Source organism: Salmo salar, chromosome ssa10, assembly GCF_905237065.1.
Source record: "Salmo salar chromosome ssa10, Ssal_v3.1, whole genome shotgun sequence".
Classification (NCBI taxonomy): Eukaryota; Metazoa; Chordata; class Actinopteri; order Salmoniformes; family Salmonidae; genus Salmo; species Salmo salar.
This window is the reverse complement of record NC_059451.1, coordinates 60,677,200-60,702,375: the sequence shown is the minus strand read 5'-3', so window position 1 is coordinate 60,702,375 and position 25,176 is coordinate 60,677,200. Positions and strand designations below refer to the sequence as shown.

The 25,176-nt window shown below is 42.8% G+C and overlaps 1 protein-coding gene across 1 annotated transcript; it reads left to right on the top strand.

Moving 5' to 3' along the window:
• The first annotated feature begins 168 nt into the window (after positions 1–168).
• On the top strand, positions 169–25,145 carry LOC106560678 (nuclear cap-binding protein subunit 3). The gene is given in 13 exon segments (XM_014123785.2): positions 169–423; positions 14,046–14,148; positions 14,270–14,395; positions 14,466–14,600; positions 14,816–14,934; positions 15,034–15,142; positions 18,079–18,178; positions 22,295–22,395; positions 22,749–23,052; positions 23,197–23,390; positions 23,655–23,837; positions 23,958–24,026; positions 24,029–25,145. Coding segments are annotated over 13 exon segments (1,914 nt in total). The 5' UTR covers positions 169–264; the 3' UTR covers positions 24,241–25,145.
• Positions 25,146–25,176: the final 31 nt, after the last annotated feature.

Here is a 25,176-nt window from a genome sequence, read left to right as displayed (position 1 = left end):
GGTCTCCGCACACTGAGTACAGTAGGTGGCGGTAATACTATTTATTTATTTAACTAGGCAAGTAATGCACCATAAAGTTGAATGCCAACCGCAGATAAACCTCACCGAAGAATAACTCAATCTTGCGTTAATAACGCTACACTCACAGGGTTAATAAAAAAAAATCTTTGCTACAAGACTCCGTGAAGATGACGTACGGCGTAATAAAGTACGTCACGGTGTAAACGGGACATTAGTTCCTGTTTCGGACCGATTGCTTGTATCATGGCCGCAGTACGCAGCCTACGGGTTTCGGTAAAGCCAGACTGCTCAGAATCGGATTCAGACCGAGATGCCCGCGAATTTGAACCGATGGAGGTGGAGGACGGCGAACTCGAGGCAGAGGACATCCCTGTTAACCGGTCCTTGAATGAACTGTTGCCGGTGAGTGAAGCCTACTTTACAAGACCGCGGGTTCGCGTACCTTCTGGGCCTGCGAATAGTGTCTGGTTATTGGAGGAACTCAGTGAGCTACTGTAGCAAGATGGCCAAGGAGTTAACGTTAGCCACTTTTTTTCCTTTTTTTTTTAGCGTTAGCAAACTAACGTTAACTTGACATATTTTATGACAAACTAGGCTGGACACATTTTCTGATTAAAAACGAGTTTATTGCATCCACCACGGAGCCCAGTTTCATAATGTTACCGTATAGTAATATAAACAGGCATTATTTTTAGGTCATTTTTCACCCTGCCAGCTGTTAGCTCTATTGGGCACCTTCTCATTTTCAGGATTTTCTTTTCCCAGCTCATTGTTCTACGTTAAAATGCCAGCTTCGCTATTGTTAGCAATGATAATTACCCGCGCAGACCTTGAAGGCTTACCTCAGGTAACTTAATATTAACAAGGTTAAGGGTAGTTGGTGAGAGATATCACTGTTTTGCCTAGGTACAGGTTGTAGTGACCCACGGTACAAGAGATGGCTGGCGCCAAACCATCAAAAATGAAACATGTTCTACCCCATTTTTTTTTCTTCCCCCCCTTAAGAAATTGTAAACAAAACTTGTGTCCTCGTTTTCAAAATGTTGCCAATTTTAGGCTGGACAATACATTTTTAACAATGCTTTGTTTCAGGTAAAATCTAGAGCTGTGTTCCAATATTCCTACTGACTGCACTAACCATACTATTTGTGAATTGAGTATATAGTATGCTTATTGGTTATAGTAAGTATGTCAAAAGTTCCTGGATGTTGTACTAAATTTGCCAAAATACGAAATAATCATGCAGTGGAAACTGGCTACGTTTCAAACTCAAAATAGACGGCCCTATGCCCTTGTGTGAATCCCTGCGGCCATATTTGTAGTTTGTCAAAATGATTAGCCAAGCAAGGGAAGTTTGCAATTTAAACCTTCAGCCCTCGTTTTCAATGGAGTTCGCAAGTGTACAATTATGTTCACTTCGGGGCCTTAAACGCCCCATAATTCAATTCGCAATGATTGTACATATGCTAAGAGAAGTCCGCCAAAACTTAACTTGAACGTCAATATGGAGTCAACATACAAGTGTAAGTAAAACTGACAATTTTCCTTCAGAAGTAGCTAGGCAGGCTAACGTTAGTTAGCTAATTAATTTGCTAGCTATCATACAGTAGGTGTACATTAACTATCATTATGAATATAAGTAAACATGTAATCATAATTGACTGTGGCGCATATAAAGCACCCACAAGCTACCGGTGGCTGAAAACAACTAGTTGTGGGCTGAACGAGTGATGAATTTCCGGGCAAGAGTGGTCCATTTAAAAAATCATTCCTTCCTCGCCCCTTGCCCTGCAAGTGTATACTCCTCAGGCGTCATCAGTAGTGTCCACTTAATTTGAGGGCTGGGGGGATAGGGTGTGTCTTTTAAGAGTTTGAAACACAACCACTATTTCTGATCTTTTAGGGCTCATAATGCACATTTTCAGATTTGAAGAAAATGGTGGAAAATATGCAGTCGAGGTCCGACGAGAGTGGATACAAATTAATTGCTTTAACTAATTATGACAAATGTTGAACAATTTAATGAAGTAACTTATTTGAAAAGTCATTATGTTACTTGTTATGTTGCCTGACAATTTGTTAGCTATGCTATCCTTATGAACCGCATAGCATTACAGCAATATGTACCGGTATGTTAGTTAGTTGGCTACTAATACATCGAACGCTCAGAATTTATGAATGGACAATCTGGCAACGCTCTGGATTTACGAATGCCCAGAGCGCACTCTGGCACTCCAGATTGAATTTACGAACACACCCGAAATCGTAAAATGTTTAGCTAGCCATTTGTTATGCTAGCAATAGGTTGCATAGTAACATCAACTGAAACGATACCGTTCGTTTAGTGTACGAAAAATGAACTAGTAGTGTATATACTCAATTAAGTATGTAGTATACATTATGTAAGTATGGGTATTTGAAAACGCATCTTAGTTGATTGGTAGTTTTTGAAGTAATCGTGAAAAACGTCTCATTTTAGGGCATTTTTCACCCTGCCAGCTCCTATTAGTTCTATTTGACAACGGTGGCACCAACTCTCCTTCTGAACGTTCTATTCCCAGCTTATTGTTTTACGTCACAATACCTGCATTGCTATTGTGAGCAATGTAACCTGCCAGCGTTAACCTTGACGGCTTACCCCTGGTAACTTATTATTAACAAGGTTACGGCTACGTCATGAGTGAGCTCACTGTTCGCCTGGTTACACGTTGCGGTGACTCACGATGCTAGGGATGCATCAAATGTTAAACATTTTCTGGTCATGGGTAACCATATTTCTTTTCTTCTCAGAAAATGTGTAAAAACCTAAACAAAACGCATGTCCCTGTCCTCTTTTTCAAGATGTGGCAGATTTTTTTTAAACAGCCAGAATATATTTTTTAATTAAGAATAGCCTTTATATTTTCTTGACGATTTGTTTCTAAATGGCTGCATGGTAATTTGATATGCGTCAAATCTGTTTATTAGCAGGCGTCTAATTGAACAATGATGTGCAGGGTCACTGAGCTTCAAACCAAATGGATAGGTCTAGCTTGCTCATAGTTGCTACCTCAGATTGAGCCTAGCAAGTGTTGTTTAATGAGGTATGTAGTACCCGCAGAAGGCCACAGGCGCTATAAAACCACGCTATAAAACCACTTTTTTTTTTGCCTTAAAAACCCTAAACCTAACCTTAGGTATAACCTATTTTAGCCTTAACCCTAATTCTAGGGTAGCCTAGAACACTTCTAGAAATGTTATGTTAGTTAATACCATTTATATTACTAAATAGCATTTTTTTAAAAAACATATTTTAAATCCAAGCTAAGCATTTTGCTGTTTAGTTATTTTATGATATTTATTATTGCAAGGCAGAACACTTGATTAACAAACCAATAGCGTTTCAATCGGTGACGTCACTCGCTCTGAGACCTTGAAGTAGTTGTTCCCCTTGCTCTGCAAGGGCTGCAGCTTTTGTGGAGCGATGGGTAACGCTGCTTCGTGGGAGGCAGTTGTAGATGTGTGCAGAGGGTCCCTGGTTCGAGCCCAAGTGGGGTCGAGGAGAGGGAAGGAAGCTATACTGTTACATATACATGCATTATGAAATCATCTTAATATCTCGTGACCGTGCGAATGAACAGCGTCTGAATATAAAATACACGTACATCTTCCACAGCCAGCCAAGAAGTGGTTAACAAATTTACCTCAACATGCCCCTCGTTTGAGCGAGAAGGAAGAGTGCTCGCTGCCGTTGATGGTACAAGCTTTTGGCGGGGCTTGTTGAGTTGGCTACTTGTGCGAGAAGGCAGAGCGGCTGGTTGATGAATGTACTAGGAAAATACGTTTTTGTTGACCAGGGGTGACTGAATTAATGTTCAGGATTATTGATAATCGTTATAGTAATCAAGTATAATATAAAAACGGGTAGTAATAAACATGAATCATCATATTACAAAGTAATCAGTGTTAAGTTCATGTTTTAAGTATCCCTATATTTCTGTTATTACGGGGCTATCACTCAGTCAAGAGTGCGGCTGCGCAGGAAGTTAGTTAGTGGATGGACCTAGCCGTGAGTGTAATGGCTACCTTGTAGTGTGTTCATACAGTATAGTAAACTTTGTTAAACTGGAACCTTGTCGTTGTGTCATTTCGAGTTAACAATCAGTAAATACTGTGTCTTGCATTAGCAGTGTGGAAATGGATGGGGAAAACTTCCGCTGAGTTTGCCTGTGAGGGGAGTGGTGTATCCAGGGAGAATCTAATCTCTGAAATTTCATTCGAGATCTTATGTTGCAGTCTATTGGAATTATTTAGCAATTGCAGTAATACTGAATAAAGTGTATATTTTTACTAAAGTAGTAATTACTCAGAATTGCAAAATATAACATTTTATAGTGAAGGTGATCACTTACAACCTTAAAATAAAAATGTATAGCATAACAATGAAACTGACATTAACCGAAAACGCCATACTATTTCTACGTCATTATAAATCTGGTAGGTATCAAAAGAGCCTTTGCCTTACGGAGCAGTTCGTTTTCAGGAGTGTGCTGCCTGCCATGTCATCAGAGGAGTAGATCTGAATAATCCAACGTTGATAAGTTATTGCCACACTTTCACAGAGAGGCCTAGTTTACGTATAACATTCTTGTCATTTAGCAGACTCTCTCGTCCACAGCGACTTACAAGAGCAATTCGGGTTAAGTGCCTTGCTCAATGGTACATTGACAGATTTTTCACCTAGTCGGCTCGGGGGTTCGAACCTGCCACCTTTTGGTTAATGCCCTTAACCGCTAGACTACAAACTACAAAAAGGCAAATGGTGGTAGATAAATCATATGCTTGTTAAATAAGACTGCTCTTAGAACTTTCATACAGCCATTGTTTTGGGGAAATGGGGACATGTCTGTATCTCAATGTATGTATTCTGATGCTTTGAAGCTCTACACCATTTTAATCGGGAGAACATATTATTTCTAATACTGTACGTTTGGGCAGCATACAATGCTGTGAACAATTGCTGATAGTTAAAATGTACTCATGGAATTCTGAGGTCGTCCCATTGTTTCCTATAGGTGGAGATATAGGTATGTCTGTTTTTATTTTTAAGTGAGTGTTGTGATTTGTATTGTTTTACCATTCCTGTGACTAGAAACAATCTACATAGGGGCAATACCAGAATAAATGATCTATTGATTCTGTCTCTTCGCAGCAAAATCTACAGAGCTGAGATTGTATGCCCCATATACAGTTGAAGTCGGAAGTTTACATACACCTTAGCCAAATACATTTGAACTCCGTTTTTCACAATTCCTGACATTTAATTATAGTAAAAATGTCCTGTCTTAGGTCAGTTAGGATCACCACTTCATTTTAAGAATGTGAAATGTCAGCATAATACTAGAGAGAATGATTTATTTCAGCTTTTATTTCTTTCATCACATTCCCAGTGGGCCAGAGGTTTACACACTCAATTAGTATTTCGTAGCATTGCCTTTAAATTGTTTAACTTGGGTCAAACGTTTCAGGTAGCCTCCCACAATAAGTTGGGTGAATTTTGGCCCATTCCTCCTGACAGAGCTGGTGTAACTGAGTCAGGTTTGTAGGCTTCCTTGCATTTACATTTAAGTCATTTAGCAGATGCTCTTATCCAGAGCGACTTACAAATTGGTGCATTCACCTTATGATATCCAGTGGAACAACCACTTTACAATAGTGCATCTAAATCTTTTAGGGGGGGGGGGGGGGTAGAAGGATTACTTTATCCTATCCCAGGTATTCCTGTGCTTCCTCAGAAGTAGGGGGGCCAGCAGGCCAGAGGTGGATGAGCGCAGTGCCCTCGTTTGGGTGTAGGGACTGATCAGAGCCTGAAGGTACGGAGGTGCCGTTCCCCTCACGGCTCCGTAGGCAAGCACCATGGTCTTGTAGCGGATGCGAGCTTCAACTGGAAGCCAGTGGAGAGAGCTGAGGAGCGGGGTGACGTGAGAGAACTTGGGAAGGTTGAACACCAGACGGGCTGCGGCGTTCTGGACGAGTTATAGGGGTTTAATGGCACAGGCAGGGAGCCCAGCCAACAGCGAGTTGCAGTAATCCAGACGGGAGATGACAAGTGCCTGGATTAGGACCTGCGCCGCTTCCTGTGTGAGGCAGGGTCGTACTCTGCTAATGTTGTAGAGCATGAACCTACAGGATCGGGTCACCGCCTTGATGTTAGTGGAGAACGACAGGGTGTTGGCCAGGGTCACGCCAAGGTTCTTAGCACTCTGGGAGGAGGACACAATGGAGTTGTCAACCGTGATGGCGAGATCATGGCACGGGCAGTCCTTCCCCGGGAGGAAAAGCAGTTCCGTCTTGCCAGGGTTCAGCTTGAGGTGGTGATCCGTCATCCACACTGATATGTCTGCCAGACATGCAGAGATGCGATTCGCCACCTGCTTATCAGAAGGGGGAAAGGAGAAGATTAATTGAGTGTCGTCTGCATAGCAATGATATGAGAGACCATGTGAGGATATGACAGAGCCAAGTGACTTGGTGTATAGCGAGAATAGGAGAGGGCCTAGAACAGAGCCCTGGGGGACACCAGTGGTGAGAGCACGTGGTGCGGAGACAGATTCTCGCCACGCCACTTGGTAGGAGCGACCTGTCAGGTAGGACTCAATTCAAGCGTGGGCCGTGCTCTAGCAGTGTGGAGATCCTCCGTTACACAGAGAAGAGCAGTCTCAGTTGAATGACCAGTCTTGAAACCTGACTGATTTGGATCAAGAAGGTCATTCTGAGAGAGATAGCAAGAGAGCTGGCCAAGGACGGCACATTCAAGAGTTTTGGAGAGAAAAGAAAGAAGGGATACTGGTCTGTAGTTGTTGACATCGGAGGGATCGAGTGTAGGTTTTTTCAGAAGGGGTGCAACTCTTGCTCTCTTGAAGACGGAAGGGACGTAGCCAGCGGTCAAGGATTAGTTGATGAGCGAGGTGAGGTAAGGGAGAAGGTCTCCGGAAATGGTCTGGAGAAGAGGAGGGGATAGGGTCAAGCGGGCAGGTTGTTGGGCAGCCGGCCGTCACAAGACGTGAGATTTCATCTGGAGAGAGGGGGGAGAAAGAGGTCAAAGCACAGGGTAGGGCAGTGTGAGCAGGACCAGCGGTGTCGTTTGACTTAACAAACGAGGATCGGATGTCGTCGACCTTCTTTTCAAAATGGTTGACGAAGTCATCCGCAGAGGGGGGAGGGGGAGGAGGATTCAGGAGGGAGGAGAAGGTGGCAAAGAGCTTCCTAGGGTTAGAGGCAGATGCTTGGAATTTAGAGTGGTAGAAAGTGGCTTTAGCAGCAGAAACGGAAGAGGAAAATGTAGAGAGGAGGGAGTGAAAGGATGCCAGGTCCGCAGGGAGGCGAGTTTTCCTCCATTTCCGCTCGGCTGCCCGGAGCCCTGTTCTGTGAGCTCGCAATGAGTCGTCGCGCCACGGAGCAGGAGGGGAGGACTGAGCCGGCCTGGAGGATAGGGGACATAGAGAGTCAAAGGATGCAGAAGGGGAGGAGAGGAGGGTTGAGGAGGCAGAATCAGGAGATGGGTTGGAGAAGATTTGAGCAGAGGGAAGAGATGATAGGATGGAAGAGGAGAGAGAGCGAAGGTTGCGACGGCGCAATACCATCCGAGTAGGGGCAGAGTGAGAAGTGTTGGAGGAGAGCGAGAGGGAAAAGGATACAGGGTAGTGGTCGAAGACTTGGAGGGGAGTTGCAATGAGATTAGTTGAACAACAGCATCTAGTAAAGATGAGGGCAAGCGTATTGCCTGCCTTGTGAGTAGGGGGGGGAAGGTGAGAGGGTGAGGTCAAAAGAGGAGAGGAGTGGAAAGGAGGCAGAGAGGAATGAGTCAAAGGTAGACGTGGGGAGGTTAAAGTCACCCAGAACTGTGAGAGTTGAGCCATCCTCAGGAAAGGAACTTATCAAGGCGTCAAGCTCATTGATGAACTCTCCAAGGGAACCTGGAGGGCGATAAATGATAATGATGTTAAGCTTGAAAGGGCTGGTAACTGTGACAGCATGGAATTCAAAGGAGGAGATAGACAGATGGGTCAGGGGAGAAAGAGAGAATGTCCACTTGGGAGAGATGAGGATTCCAGTGCCACTACCCCGCTGGCCAGATGCTCTCAGGTATGCGAGAACACGTGGGCAGACGAGGAGAGAGCAGTAGGAGTAGCAGTGTTATCTGTGGTAACCATGTTTCCGTCAGCGCCAAGAAGTCGAGGGACTGGAGGGTAGCATAGGCTGAGATGAACTCTGCCTTGTTGGCCGCAGACCGGCAGTTCCAGAGGCTGCCGGAGACCTGGAACTCCACGTGGGTCGTGCGCGCTGGGACCACCAAGTTAGAGTGGCAGCGGCCACGCGGTGTGAAGCGTTTGTATGGCCTGTGCAGAGGGGAGAGAACAGGGATAGACAGACACATAGTTGACAAGCTACAGAAGAGGCTACGCTAATGCAAAGGAGATTGGAATGACAAGTGGACTACACGTCTCGAATGTTCAGAAAGTTAAAAACCTCTTACATCTTGACGTTCCGCTAGCGGAACACCTGCTCCAATATCCAATGACAGGCGTGGCGCGAATTACAAATTCCTCAAATCCAATAACTTCAATTTTTCAAACATATGACTATTTTACAGCTTTTTAAAGACAAGACTCTCCTTTATCGAACCACACTGTCCGATTTCAAAAAGGCTTTACAGCGAAAGCAAAACATTAGATTGTCAGCAGAGTACCCAGCCAGAAATAATTAGACACCCATTTTTCAAGCTAGCATATAATGTCACAAAAAACAAAACCACAGCTAAATGCAGCACTAACCTTTGATCTTCATCAGATGACACTCCTAGGACATTATGTTATACAATACATGCATGTTTTGTTCAATCAAGTTCATATTTATATCAAAAACCAGCTTTTTACATTAGCATGTGACGTTCAGAACTAGCATTCCCACCGAACACTTCCGGTGAATTTACTAAATTACTCACGATAAACGTTCACAAAAAACAACAATTATTTTAAGAATTATAGATACAGTTATATCCAAACAGCGGCGTTTTGTTCGTGCGTTCAAGACACTATCCGAAAGGGTAAATAAGGGTGACGAGCATGGCGCAATTCGCGACAAAAAAATTCTAAATATTCCATTACCGTACTTCGAAGCATGTCAACTGCTGTTTAAAATCAATTTTTATGCCATTTTTCTCGTAAAAAAGCGATAATATTCCGACCGGGAATCTGCATTTAGGTAAACGGAGGAAAGAAAATAAAGCATTCGGTCGACTCGGGCACGTGCCTAAGCCCACAGTACTCTGAGCGGCCACTTGCCAAACGCGATAATGTGTTTCAGCCAGAACCTGCCTCGATATCCTTCAGCTTTTTCCCGGGCTCTGAGAGCCTATGGGAGCCGTAGGAAGTGTCACGTTATTGCAAAGATCCTAAATCTTCAATAAAAAGAGCCCAGATGAAACGCATCTTGTCAGACAGGCCACTTCCTGCATGGAATCTTCTCAGGTTTTGGCCTGCCAAATGAGTTCTGTTATACTCAGACACCATTCAAACAGTTTTAGAAACTTTGGAGTGTTTTCTATCCAAAGCTAATAATTATATGCATATTCTAGTTTCTGGGCAGGAGTAATAATCAGATTAAATCGGGTACGTTTTTTATCCGGCTGTGAAAATACTGCCCCCTAGCCATAACAGGTTAAGCCATTTTGCCACAACTTTGGAAGTATGCTTGGGGTTGTTATCCATTTGGAAGACCCGTTTGCGACCAAGCTTGAACTTCCTGACTGATGTCTTGAGATGTTGCTTCAATATATCCACATAATTTTCCATCCTCATGATGCCATCTATTTTGTGAAGTGCACTAGTCCCTCCTGCAGCAAAGCACCCCCACAACATGATTCTGCCATCCCTGTGCTTCACGGTTGGGATGGTGTTGTTTGGCTTGCAAGCCTCCCCCTTTTTCCTCCAAACATAACGATGGTCATTATTGTCAAACAGTTCTTTTTTTGTTTCATCAGACCAGAGGACATTTCTCCAAAAAGTACGATCTTTGTCCCTATGTGCAGTTGCAATCCGTAGTCTGGCTTTTTTATGGCGGTTTTGGAGCAGTGGCTTCTTCCTTGCTGAGCAGCCTCAGGTTATGTTGATACAGGACTCGTTTTACTGTGGATACAGATACTTTTGCACCTGTTTCCTCCAGCATCTTCACAATGTCCTTTGTTGTTCTGGTATTGATTTGCACTTTTCACACCAAAGTACATTCATCTCTGAGAGACAGAATGCATCTCCTTCCTGAGCGGTATGACGGCTGCGTGGTCCCATGGTGTTTATACTTGCGTACTATTGTTTGTACAGATGAACGTGGTACCTTCAGGCGTTTTGGAATTTGCTCCCAAGGATGAACCAGACTTGTGGAGTTCCCCAATTTTTCTTCTGAGGTCTTGGCTGATTTCTTTTGATTGAAGGTAGGCCTTGAAATGCATCCACAGGTACACCTCCAATTGACTCAATTAGCTTATCAGATGCTTCTAAAGCCATGACACAATTTTCTGGAATTTTCCAAACTTTTTAAAGACAGTCAATTTCTTTTTATTTTGTACCAGTTCATAAACCATGTGCCATGGAATCGGTACATCAAAAATATCTTCACATTTATTTTGCAACCTGTATTGCAGAGCTGTCAACATTTTCGTTCTCCAATGAAACTGGTATACGTTTCTATTTATGCCAGTTCCTTTCAGCCAACTTGTGTCTTTAATACATGTCAGGCAAACAAGTTCCCTACCTTCTCCCTTTTCTACTTGCCGCCTCCATTTTTGTGGTAGTGCTGCAATCAGTTGGTTGTAAGTTTGGATTGAGCAGATATTCCCATACATTTTCAATGCTGCTTATGTGACAACTCCTCCATTCATAATTTAATAAATATAGTACAATTTAAAAAAATGTTTTATTAATCAGTATATTTGAGTTTAACCATAGAACAATTATCTTTTCTGGAGGATAAAACTGAAATTATAACCAGCTTTGTGTGGCTTGTTTAAGAAAGGACGACACCATTTTAATTATGAAAATCTCCTCTTTCTAATTTCGTAAGGCTGGGCAGCGTACTCCGCTGTCAACAAATGCTAGCCCTAAAATGCTTTTTGCCCTTGGAACCCTGGCCCCCCCCCATTGTTTCATATGGAGAGTCATGCTGGTATATTTCGCCAAATATCTCAATATTTAGATTTTATGTCGGACTACAGGAAGTACATGTGGGAACACAAGTGTGTGTGTGTGTGTGTGTTGTGTGTGTGTATAAATAATATACAATGGACAATTGGTCTAGGGGGGATAGGGGTGGGGCGCGGCTAGGGGGTACAATATCACATTACAAGGGACATACACACACACACACACACACACACACACTTAGCATTCTAACAGCTTTTTTGTTGGAGTATTTAATTGTCTTAAAATAGAGTTCAGTTTAAGGTAATTATTTTTTTTATTTACATTTGTGAATATGAAATTTGGCCAAAAGAATAATGAAGTTAATTACATGTTTCTGCTTATTTCTATCGTAGGTAAAGAATCCAAGCAGTACATCTCGCCACAATAGTGTAAAGTCTTTAAATATGTACTATTATAAATCTATTGATGTCTTGACACAGATTCCTTACATGAACACAATGCCAAAAAAGATGCAACACTTTCTGGGTGGTCATTACAAAAGGAACAATTTCAGTTGACGTTTTCCTTAAACTTCTTCATATAGTGGTTGGCAGGATAATAATTTTAAAGGAAACTTCCTTAATTTTGTTAACATGTAGTTATGTGTGTGGCAACATACAACCTTTTTCCCAACCGATATTATCAATAAATCCATTCCAATAAGGTATAGATAGATGCGACATCCTTCTGAAACAAGGTCCGTATCGCTCTGTTGAATGGCCCAAAAGAGAAACAAATCTTTCCTACTGATGAGTCAACGGGGTTAATCGTAGGCAGGTCCTGAGGGTCAGGTTTTGACACGTTCCTGAATAATAAAGCAACACCCGAGGGAATGGCATCTAAAACAATTGCAAAATCTTTAGGTGTTACAGGGACCTTGTAAAGTGATAAGAATTCCTTATAACTAAGTAAAAAAAACCTCTGCATTTACCAGTTGGCTCACCAATAGGATATTTAGAAACCAATATTCTAAGAACAAAGATTTTTATACAATATATCCCGGTTATTCCATAGATATCTGTGTGGAGCAAAATTATGCTTAGAAATTAAGGACCATGACGAGAGAACCTGCCGATGAAAAGCAGGAGGTTTCACTGGAACTTTGTCAATATTATAATTGCAAACCAACATGACGTTAAGGCCACCAAAAGTAGAGAAGACATGATGAGGAATAAAATTCCACATAGAAGTGGGTCTTCTTAGGAATTGTTTTATCCAATTGATCTTAAAAGTATTATTTAAGATAATAAAGTCCAGAAAATTTTGCCCACCATTCTCATAAATGTTCATTACAACAGTTTTCCTAATGTAATGGGTACGGTTTCTCCACAGAAAGTTGAAAAGCATCTGGTCTATCTCCTTGCTTATTTTACCATAAAGATAGAGGGGCATATGTTAGTCTAGAGATTCCTATTAACCAAGGCTGAAGGTCTCTTCCTTTAAAGATAAGTCCCTCTGTAGCCCTTGATTTAGCTGCTTCTGTTTTTTTTTTATGAGGGTTAAAATATATTAAGCCTCTAGACTTCAGATCCTTAGTAATGGATATGCCTAAATATGTAAGTTCTTCTTTCACTGGAATACCATAATATGAAGGTGTCACACAATCTTTGACAGCCATGAGTTCAAATGTATTAATGTTTAGATTGCTCGATTATGGGAATTTGGTTAGCATCTTTCTAATGACATAAGGTTGGACAGCGTACTCTGCTGTCATCAATGGCTAGACCAGAAATGGAAGTAGCCATTTTTTTCCCTACTTCCTCGTTATGCAGACATGCAGTGCATTCGGAAAGTATTCAGACCCCTTGACTTATTCCACATTTTGTTATGTTACAGCCTTATTCTAAAATGGATTTAAAAAAAAATCCTCATCTACACACAAACTGGGCTCCACGGCAGATGCAATGAACTAGTTCTTATCAGAAAAAAGCGGTGTTTAAAAATGTCCAGCCTAGTTAGACTACCCATATTACCAGAGCTAAATCATATTCTTTCTATTTCTATGGGCAAACATTTTTTCCCCCTAAATCCTTATGAAAAATGCTGCTCCTGAACCAGCCATAGTCTAGCCAGCTGGCTAATCTTTTGAATACGGTGTAGCAACAACAGATGCATGCTAGCTAGCAGCATGTTAGCTAGCTAGCAGCATGTTATTCCTCCACCACATGTGGAAATCCATGTTCAGTGTGGATATTCATAAACATTCTAAATGAAACTGAGAATGTCTTCAAGAGAAAAAAAGTATCTGCAGTGATAAAATATCTCTTGACACAGATCAATAACCGTTTTAATATAACCTACAGTAGCTAGCTAACATGTACAGTAGGGACACATTACAAGATAAAAAGTTAATAAATGACAAATGCATACATATCACAATGGTGGGAGACCATTTTATAATGCCCTGTCAGTGACCATATAAACTCATTTTATACGTGTCTTAACATAGGATTGATTATGATTTATGAGACAATTTGACAGTAACCTACCTCTTCCACATGGGTACAGTAGACAGGGATGAGATAACAGGGCAGATTACGTTTTATATGGGGGAATGCAGAAGGAAGTGTGCAACATTAAAAGGGCACGTACTACAACAAAAGGAATATACACCAATATCAGGCATGGAACTATTCTGATTTGTTTATTTATGCAACATGAATTTCAGTACTTGTTACATAACCACACCTGAAAGTGATCTGGCAAACATTTGCATGAATACTAGTTCCATCATTGAAACATGAGGCTAAACCAACAGTCAAACTTTAACTGCCATAACGCATTTTGCCTTTGACTTTGTGTTTCTAGGAGGTGATTGAGAGGACGGAGAAGAGCACAGAAAGGTTTCACTTCTGTGCAGAGGCCAACCTAGCCCAGACTGTGGTGCTAGACAGAGACACCATGAAGAAAGGTATATGCACACAGTGCTGGATGGAGACAAAAGGAAGAAAAGTACACGCAAAAAGACTTAGCTGGCTTTTTTTATCACTTTCACACCTATGCACACTCTGAATACACTCTCCCTTTCTCAGCCATCCCTAACTTGCGTCTGGAGGCGTTGCACGTGGCGGGTGTGGATGATATGAGCACCCAGGATGTGTTTGGCTACTTTAAGGAGTACCCTCCAGCACACATTGAGTGGATCGACGATACCTCCTGTGAGTAACACACAGCGGCAACTGACAATAAATGGTTTGTTTTAACATGTCATTAAATATTGTTTCCTAGGTAACGTGGTGTGGCTGGATGATGTCACTTCCACCCGGGCTCTGATCAACATCAGCCACGTGCCTGACCCAGAGGTGGTTACCAAAGAGACCGATGACACCAAAGAACTTGGTGATCCCACCCAGGAGAGCAAGTGTGAGTGTACTGTTCGCCGCGTGTGTGCGCTTCATGTATTGTCCAGTGTGTGTGTGTCCTTGTTCCAATGTTCAGTGTTTTTGTTTTATGATCAGATATAGTGGGTAATTCTGTGTTAATGGTCAGATCTGCGTTGTGGTGCTTGTGTGGTCAGTTGTATGAAGCATGTACTTGATGTGTTTTGTCACTGAAATTTGCCTGCCATTCTGTCTCAGCTCCAGGGAAATCAGGTTCCGACGATGATGGAGAGGTGGAGGAGGAGCAAAAAGAGAACCGTGAGGGGAAAGCCAGCGAGGGAGAGACTGAGAAGAAAACAGAACCTGCGACCACCCAGGTAAAACGGCATGCGAGACTGTTTTCTGTGGAAACGATTGCATGTTAGTAACCTGTGTTTGTATGGAAATGCTGCATGTTATTTTCCTGTGTGTTTCAGGTGGACTTGCTGTCCCAGGCAGATAATGAGTCACTGCTCCGGAATGACCTACGTCCAGCCACCAAACCCTTCAAGGGCAACAGACTCTTCCTGAGGTTGGCCACTCACGGTGAGATGCTTGCTTGCTCGCATACATGCATACATACAGTACCAGTCAAATGTTTGGACACACCTACTCATTCAAGGGTTTTTCTTTATTTTTATTTTTCAAAGTAGCCATCTTTTGCCTTGATGACAGCTTTGTACAATCTTGGCATTCTCTCAACCAGCTTCATGAGGTAGTCACCTGGAATGCATTTCAATTAACAGATGTGCCTTGTTTAAAATTAATTTGTGTCATTTCTTTCTTTAATGAGTTTGAGCCAATCAGCTGTGTTGTGACAAGTTAGGGGTGGTATACAGAAGATAGCCCTATTTGGTAAAAGACCAGGTCCATATTGTGGCAAGAACAGTTCAAATAAGCAAAGAGAAACAACAGTCCATAAATACTTTGACATGAAGGTCGGTCGATCTGGAAAGTTTCTTCAAGTACAGTTGCAAAAACCATCAAGCGCAATGATGAAACTGGCTCTCATGAGGACTGCCACAGGAATGGAAGTCCCAGAGTTACCTCTGCTGCAGAGGATAAGTTAATTGCACCTCAGATTGCAGCCCAAATAAATGCTTCAGAGTTAAAGTAACAGACATCTCAACATCAACTGTTCAGAGGAGACTGCGTGAATCAGGCCTTCATTGTCGAATTGCTGCAAAGAAACTGAAGTACACCAATAATAGTAAGAGACTTGCTTGGGCCAAGAAACACGAACAATGGACATTAGACCAGTGGAAATCTGTCCTTTGGTCTGATGAGTCCAAATTTGAGATCTTTGCTGGTGACACTGTCAGTGATTTATTTAGAATTCAAAGCACACTTAACCAGCATGGCTATCAAAGCATTCTGCAGCAATATGCCATCCCATCTGGTTTGCGCTTAGTCCCACTATCATTTGTTTTTCAACCCGATAATGACCCAACACACCTTCAGGCTGTATAAGCGCTATTTGAACAAGGAGAGTGATGCAGTGCTGCATCAGATAACCTGGCTTCCACAATCACCCGACTTCAACACATTTGAGATGGTTTGGGCTGAGTTGGACTGTAGAGTGAAGGAAAAGCAGCCAACAAGTGCTCAGCATATGTGGGAACTCCTTAACCTGTTAGGGCTAGGGGGCAGTATTTACACGGCCGGATAAAAAACATACCCGATTTTAATCTGGTTATTACTACTGCCCAGAAACTAGAATATGCATATAATTATTGGCTTTGCATAGAAAACACCCTAAAGTTTCTAAAACTGTTTGAATGGTGTCTGTGAGTATAACAGAACTCATATGGCAGGCAAAAACCTGAGATTCCTTACAGGAAGTGGCCTGTCTGACAAGTTCTTGTTCTTCTTGACTCTCTTTATTGAAAACTGAGGATCTTTGCTGTAACGTGACACTTCCTACGGCTCCCATAGGCTCTCAGAACCCGGGAAAAAGCTGAATGATGTAATTCCAGCCCCTGGCTGAAAAACATTAGCGCCTTTGGTAAGTGGTCTATCAGAGGACAATGAGACTGAGGCGCGTGCACGAGGCGACCCCATGTTTTTATTTTCTCTCTCTTTGTACTAAAACACAGATTCCCGGTCGGAATATTATCGCTTTTTTACGAGAAAAATGGCATAAAAATGGATTTTAAACAGCGGTTGACATGCTTCGAAGTACGGTAATGGAATATTTAGAATTTTTTTGTCACGAAACGCGTCGGGCGAGTCACCCTTCTTTACCCTTTCGGATAGTGTCTTGAACGCACGAACAAAGCGCCGCTATTTGGATACAACTATGGATTACTTTTGAACCAAACCAACATTTGTTATTGAAGTAGAAGTCCTGGGAGTGCATTCTGACGAAGAACAGCAAAGGTAATCACATTTTTCTTATAGTAAATCTGACTTTGGTGAGGGCTAAACTTGGTGGGTGTCTAAATAGCCCGGCATCACAGGGCTAGCTATCTACTTAGAATATCGCAAAATGTGCTTTCACCGAAAAGCTATTTTAAAATCGGACATAGCGAGTGCATAGAGGAGTTCTGTATCTATAATTCTTAAAATAATTGTTTTTTGTGAATGTTTATCGTGATTGCGGGGGGTATGCGAGTTCTGAACGTCACATGCTAATGTAAAAAGCTGGGGTTTGATATAAATATGAACTTGATTGAACAAAACATGCATGTATTGTATAACATAATGTCCTAAGATTGTCATCTGATGAAGATCATCAAAGGTTAGTGCTGCATTTAGCTGTGGTTTGGGTTTATGTGACATTATATGCTAGCTTGAAAAATGGGTGTCTGATTATTTCTGGCTGGGTACTCTGCTGACATAATTTAATGTTTTGCTTTCGTTGTAAAGCCTTTTTGAAATCGGACAGTGTGGTTAGATTAACGAGTCTTCTTTAAAATGGTGTAAAATAGTCATATGTTTGAGAAATTGAAGTAATAGCGTTTCTAAGGTATTTGAATAACGCGCCACGGGATTCCACTGGCTGTTACGTTGGTGGGACGAAATCGTCCCACTGGCCCTAGAGAAGTTAGACTGTTGGAAAAGCATTCCAGGTGAAGCTGGTTGAGAGAATGCCAAGAGTGTGCAAAGCTGTCATCAATGCAAAGGGTGGCTACTTTGAAGAATCTCAGATGTAAAATATATTTTGATTAACACTCGTTTTTTTGTTACTAAATGATCCCTTATGTGTTATTTAATAGTGTCTTCACTATTATTCTACATTGTAGAACATCTTACAAATAAAGACTCATCCTTGAATGAGTAGGTGTGTCCAAACCTTTGACTGGTACTGTACAGACACGCTCACAAGATGTATACACACCACAAACGAAGGCTTCGGACACCAAGCTAGCAACATTTATTTAGCAACTATCATAAGTCACAAGTATTAGTTTCTTCTTAAGAATTTGACATCTGAAGGTAAGATTAGGATTCTGGTACAATGCATCTCTCACTGTGTTCAGATGATAAGAAGGAGCTGGGTGCTACGAGGAAGAGCCGATATTACATGAAGTACGGCAACCCCAACTACGGAGGCATGAGGGGCATCCTCAGCAACTCCTGGTAACCACACACACCTACTTCCGTCCTTCAACGTTCATTCATACATGCTGGATAGGCGCACCGGATGACCCTGTGGTGCGTCTCCATGGCGATAGTGGTGTGCTAAGCCATCATGGCAGCCGCCACCAGACAGTCAGACCCTCATCACCACCATGGCTGACTGGAGCTGATATGCTGCTACACTGTTGTACATTGTCCTCCTTTTTGTCTTTTTGCTCAATATTTCCTGACACCATCTAACTTTTTCTTTGTCTGCACTTTCCCTCTATCAGGAAAAAAAAGGTTCTACATTCAGGGATGCAAACTAGTCACCTTTCGGCTGAATTTTGCCGTTTTAAATCCAAAATAGGTGACCTACGTGAATCGTGTAGATCCGATGAAACGTTTGGCGGGGGGGTCGCATTGGATCACTACTGGCTGTAAGCGAATGAGTGATGCGCGGCTGTAAGCGAACGAGTGATGCACGTTTGTAAGCGAGGCTCAGCCAATCATTCACATAACAGAATGCAGCACGCGACTGAAGAGACAACCAATTTGCTAGTTACAGAATCAGTGCGTGCTCTGGAAAGACAGCAGTAGGGTGCAAAGGCAGTTTGCCAGTTACAGCAGAGCTTCCCTGAAAGATGACGAAGAGGTAGGTGAGAGGTCAGACCACATAGCTCGGGGTGAGAAGGTGATGAACCATACTTCATGAGCTGTAACTGAAGAACTGGCATTTGGAAAATTGAGGCGAGGGAGAAAGTGTGGTGGAACAACTTTTGTTAGCATGAAGTATTCTCCGTTAGCTAGCTAGAGAAATGTTGAGGAACATTAGCCAACTTTAGCTGATCAATAATTGAGTTTGTTTGAAAATTAGCAGTCTAATGAAGTCTGACAGCTAGCTAGCTAGCTAGCTAGCGTTACAACATCAGATGAGCTAACGTTAGTAACCTAACCTCCCGAGTGGCGCAGTGGTCTAAGGCACTGCATCTCAGTGCTAGCTGTGCCACTAGAGATCCTGGTTCGAGTCAAGGCTCTGTCGCAGCCGGCCACGACGGAGACCCATGGGGTGGTGCACAATTGGCCCAGCGTTGTCTGGGTTAGGGGAGGGTTTGGCCGGCAGGGATGTCCTTGTCCCTTCACGCACTAGCGACTCCTGTGGTGGGCCGGTTGCAGTGCACGGTGTTTCCTCCAACACATTGGTGCGGCTGGCTTCCAGGTTAAGTGGGCATTGTGTCAAGAAGCAGTGTGGCTTGGTTGGGTTGTGTTTCGGAGGACGCACGGCTCTCGACCTTTGCATCTCCCGAGTCCGTACGGGAGTTAAAGCGATGAGACGACTAACTACCAATTGGATACCACGAAATTGGGGAGAAAACAGGGTTCAAAAAATAAATTTAAACCTAACCAATTCGCTATAGTATTAACTGGTATATGACTCATTGCCGTTCCTTAAGTTATAATTAGTTGCTTACTGGACCCTGGCAGTCTGAAATGTTGACTAGCTAACAAACTGTTTTCTCTCTACAGTATGTGGTTTAATCTTCAGAATGAGTCAATTGGGTGAAAAATTAGGCATTGCTCGTTAAACAAGTGGATTCATGGGTCAAGTGTAGCTGGAGCTGGGCCTGGCTTAACCTGTTGAGGACAGACGTTCTGCTAGCGGAACCCCGTTCCGCCTGCGGAACCCCTAGCCAATGGCATCGCACGGCGCGAAATACAAAACCAACTAAAATACCACAATTCAATTTTCTCAAACAATCAACTATTTTACACCATTTTAAAGATAAGACTCTCGTTATCTAACCACATTGTCCGATTTCAAAAATGCTTTACAGCGAAAGCAAAACATTAGATTATCTTAGGAGAGTACATAGACACAAATAATCACACAGCCGTTTTCCAAGCAAGCATATATGTCACATAAACCCAAACCACAGCTAAATGCAGCACTAACCTTTGATCTTCATCAGATGACACTCCTAGGACATTGTTATACAATACATGCATGTTTTGTTCAATCAAGTTCATATTTGTATCAAAAATCAGCTTTTTACATTAGCATGTGATGTTCAGAACTAGCATACCCACCGCAAACTTCCGGTGAATTTACTAAATTACTCATGATTAACATTCACAAAATACATAACAATTATTTAAAGAATTATAGATACAGAACTCCTTTATGCAATCGCGGTGTCAGATTTTAAAATAGCTTTTCGGCGAAAGCACATTTTGCAATATTCTGAGTACATAGCCCGGCCATCACGGCTAGCTATTTTGACACCCACCAAGTTTGGGACAACCTAAACTCAGAATTACTATTAGAAAAATTGGATTACCTTTGCTGTTCTTTGTCAGAATGCTTTCCCAGGACTTCTACTTCAACAACATGTTGTTTTGGTTCCAAATAATCCATAGTTATATTCAAATAGCTCCGTTTTGTTCATGCGTTCAGGTCACTATCCGAAGGGTGAGCGCGAGCGCATTTCGTGATCAAAAATGTCAAAATATTTCATTACTGTACTTCGAAGCATGTCAAATGCTGTTTAAAATCAATTTTTATGCTATTTTCTTTTCGTAAAATAGTGATAATATTCCAACCGGGCAACGTTGTATTCATTCAAAGGCTGAAAGAAAAAAATGGAGCAGTCTCGTGAACGCGTATCTCCAGTGTCACTGTCCCCAGGCTGACCACTTACAAATTCTCCTGTTTTTCGCCCAGAGACAGCAGACACCCCATTCCACTTTCTGGCGGCTTTAGAGAGCCAATGGAAGCCTTAGAAAATGTCACATTACAGCACAGATGCTGTATTTTTGATAGAGATGTAACAGAAGGACAACAAATTGTCAGACAGGGCACTTCCTGTATGGAATCTTCTCAGGTTATGGCCTGCCATATGAGTTCTGTTATACTCACAGACACCATTCAAACAGTTTTAGAAACTTTAGAGTGTTTTCTATCCAAATCTACTAATTATATGCATATTCTAGTTTCTGGGCAGGAGTAGCAACCAGATTAAATCGGGTACATTTTTTTTATCCGGCCGTGAAAATACTGCCACCTATCCCAAAGAAGTTAAACTGGATGCCACTATAGAGGTGAAAGGAAGACCACACACTTTCACTTCAATATAGTGGATAAAAAGGGGTATGCCAGGTGTACTCTCTGCCTAAAAGAGAGAAATTATGCCAAGAAAGGGTATCATGCTCTGCTGGCACATTGTAGAACAGATGTCCACAGGCAAAGTGTTCAATGTAATACCGTGCAGTGTAGCCCAAAGATACTGTTTTTGTTGTGTTTAACTTTTTGGTATGAGTGAAGGGATTATTAAATGTTTTACTCAGTGAACGTTATTTTTGCATACATGTAGCCTTTTCCCCAAGTGCAATATTTAGATATTTGTGGTCACAAACGTTCTATTATAACCTCAATATTAGTGTATTGTTTTTTTTCTCAAGACTTGAGTGTCATTTGCAGTAAAGTCTAGGCAACATGACTTTGGATTGCTTTCTTTACACGTTTTAGCTGTGAGTTAGGTTCACATTAACCACTATTTTACACACAGAGACTGATCATGTAGATCATATTCTTTGTTTAATTAGATAAAACCTGCATTTCCCCCAAGCAGGGATTTGTTTTGCATGTTTTCAGTGAAGAAGAAAGAACCTCACACGTTTGCATCCCTGAACATTTGTTAGTCATGCGCTGCTTGAATGCAACAGAAGTCATTCTCTTTGCCTTTTATTCTCCCCTCACTCATTTTCCCTACTTCTCTTCAGTTTATTTTCCTTTTTGACCCCCTTCTATCACAAAGACATGCTGGTTAGTCTAGAATCCACAAATGTATAACTGGACCTGGTAGCCAGTTCCACTGCTTTTATTCATTCTTCCCTCTAATCAGAGACTGATTTAAACCTGGGACACCAGGTGTGTTCAATTAATTATCAGGTAGAACAGAAACCCAGCAGTACTCTGGACCCTGTAGGGAAAGATTTGAATACCCCTGGACTAGAAGGTTAAGGGGATGTGGTTAGATGTTGAAGGTATAGGGTGGGTACTAGGTGATGTATAGACTGTACTGTGTGAAGTATAGGATGAGTATGTTTATTGTTGCTAATGTCTGTCACCTTCTGCAGGAAGAGACGGTATCACACACGCAGAATTGTGAGCAAGAGCAAGAAACCCCTCATAGGGGACAGCATGGGGGACACACCGCCCTACAAACACAGACACTCTGGTAAGAACACATAAACACACACACTGCTCTACAAACACCAACCCTGGGGAAAACACTCACACGTCACCCTAAATATACTTGGGTGACAGCGCGCGCACACAAATGTTAATTTACAGATCCCCTGTGTTTTACATTTTAGTCATTTAGCAGATGCTCTTATCCAGAGCGACTTACAGTAGTGAATGCATACATTTCATACATTTTTTATTTTTTTCCCCCCCGTACTGGTCCCCCGTGGGAATCCAACCCTGGCGTTGCAAACACCATGCTCTACCAACTGAGCCACACGGGACCACCCCTGTGTTAATCTGACTTCCCCCCCCCCCCCCCTCTCTCCTTCATTCCCCCCCCAGCTGACCTGATCAACCTGCCAGAAGAACCAATAGAGGAAGAAGAGGATGAGGAAGAAGACATGGACTCAGACGACAGGGTGGTGGAGTACAAGGAGAAGGGGGAAAGAGGGAGGGTGAGGGTGGGGGGCCCAGTGGTGGCCCTGTGCAGTCGTTTTGGCAGACCCTCTTCCCCCTCGGTCTTGTCGGACTCAGACGAGATGGACTATGACTTGGAGCTCAAGATGATCTCCACCCCCTCTCCCAAGAAGAGCATGAAGATGACCATGTACGCAGACGAGGTCGAGACCAACCTCAAGACTATACGGTCAGTGGGTGGTGGGTGACCATGTATTCTGACAAGGCCATGACCAACCTCGAGCCTACAGTCTGTGTCTGTCTGTGCGTGTGTAGAATGTGGACCTTTTTAATGTTGGTAAACACAGGGAAAACATTTGTCTGTGTTTTTCAGACACTCTGCTGTTCGGAGTGACAGCGGCTCGGGGGGTAGTGGCATCCGGAACAGGATTGGTGGAGGATCGGTGGGTGAGACCAAAAGCAGTGTGGTGGAGAAAGTGATGGACGTGAGGCAGCTATTAGAGGAGAACAGACGTGGCCTATCCCAGCACAAACATCGCCACCCTGTGGCCAGCATTGGAAAGACGGGTCAGTTGTCCACCACTCTACAAAGTCAATCAAATCTAATCAATTGTTATTTGTCACATGTGCCGAATACAACAGGTGTAGACCTTACAGTGAAATGCTGAATTGCAAGCCCTTAACCAACAATGCAGTTTTAATAAGAAACGTGTTCAATTATTTACAAAAATAAACTGAAGTAATGCATCAATAAAAATAACTATCAATGTAATCTTGTTCCCGGACACTGTGTATGTTGTATTTAACCATGTTCTGTTCTGGGTTGTGTAGACGTGAGGCAGCGGTTAGGGAAGAGGCCGTACTCTTCTGAGAGACAACACTCCACCTCTCCCGTCGCCTCCCGAGACTCATCCCCTCCCCGAGAGCCGATCACAGATGTGCACAGGCGACTGGGCGTGGTCAAACAAGACACCCGCGGCCTCTACCCTGATTCGTCCAAAGACAGGAAATCAAGTAAATAAGGAAGAAAAACGCACATGTCCATATACTGCTATTAGTCAATAATGCAGTAGGTTTGTTGAAAAGTCACTGAAAGAAAGAAGTGCTTTAATATTGAACCCCCTCCGTCTCCAGGTCGTCTGTGGAGCAGGCTCGGCCCCTCCTCCTATAAGGGTGAGGTTCCCGAGCGGAAGCCTCCCAGTCATGGAGCGGGTTGGGTATCAACCAGCTCCAGGTTGGGGGGCGGGGAGGGGAAGACGTTGAGAAGGAGAACGACTCTGCACTGCAGAAGGTGTGGGGGGCCTTGATCAAACAGAAGCAACAGCAGACCCACAAGATGAAGAGGAGTCGGCTTGACAACCTGCCCTCGCTACAGATAGAGGTCAGCCAGGAGAGCAGCAACGGGTCCGACTCCTGAGAGACTGAGGGAGAGGAGGGGGCAGAGAATAAGTAGGCGAGCGAGACGTGTTGATAGAAACTGAGTAGGGGAAGAGGTGTGAGTGAAATGGAGAATAAATACAAATGGTGGGGGAGGGTTTAGATCAGTATGGATTGGGTCATGCCTTCATCTAGAGCAGAAGGGTCACCACCTCCACCCCTGCTCTCCTCTTGAGTTACTCGTCTCTGTTTAGATCCTTATGGGCCCCCGTCGCTGTGGCCTGGTCCATCGTATGAACACAAAGGAACTGGACAGAATTGTCTGATGTGGAGAGAAGTTATGTTTGTCAGGACAGGAGACACTTTTTATTTTTTATCACATGATCTCTGCAGCCCATGGGACTGGTGTTCTGATCAAACGTGTTCCCGTGACATTTTATTGATGGCGCCTACCTACACTTCAAGTCATGTCAAATATTTAAAGGGCAATATAAATGTCTCTGTTAGCCCCTGTGATGTCAACTACAGAAGAACTGGGACGAGGATAAGATGCAAATACTGTGTGCTCTCCCTGTCTGTGTGGAACCAGACACAGGATCATACAGTATATGGTATCTGTGTGTGAGTGACTTTGAACAACAAATATTGGGTTTGTGGCATTTTATTTCCTTCAACAGGCTTGGCCCATAGAGACAACTAAACCAGATTAATCGATTCTCTACTGAAAGGTTTTGTACTGTCTGACTGTTTTATGTGCAAATGGCCAATGTTGATATTATGTTTTTCAATGGCTGTGCCGTCCTTCAAAGCACCATAGTGCACTACTTTTGACCAGAGCCCTATGTAGGGAATAGTGTGCCGGTTGGAGGACCACTTTACATTCCCAGAGAGAAGAGGAATTGATTTCATTAAGGCCTAAGCAGAAATAAAACATGTCAGCAACTGTCTGCTTGTCTTGGCAATGGTAACAACTATA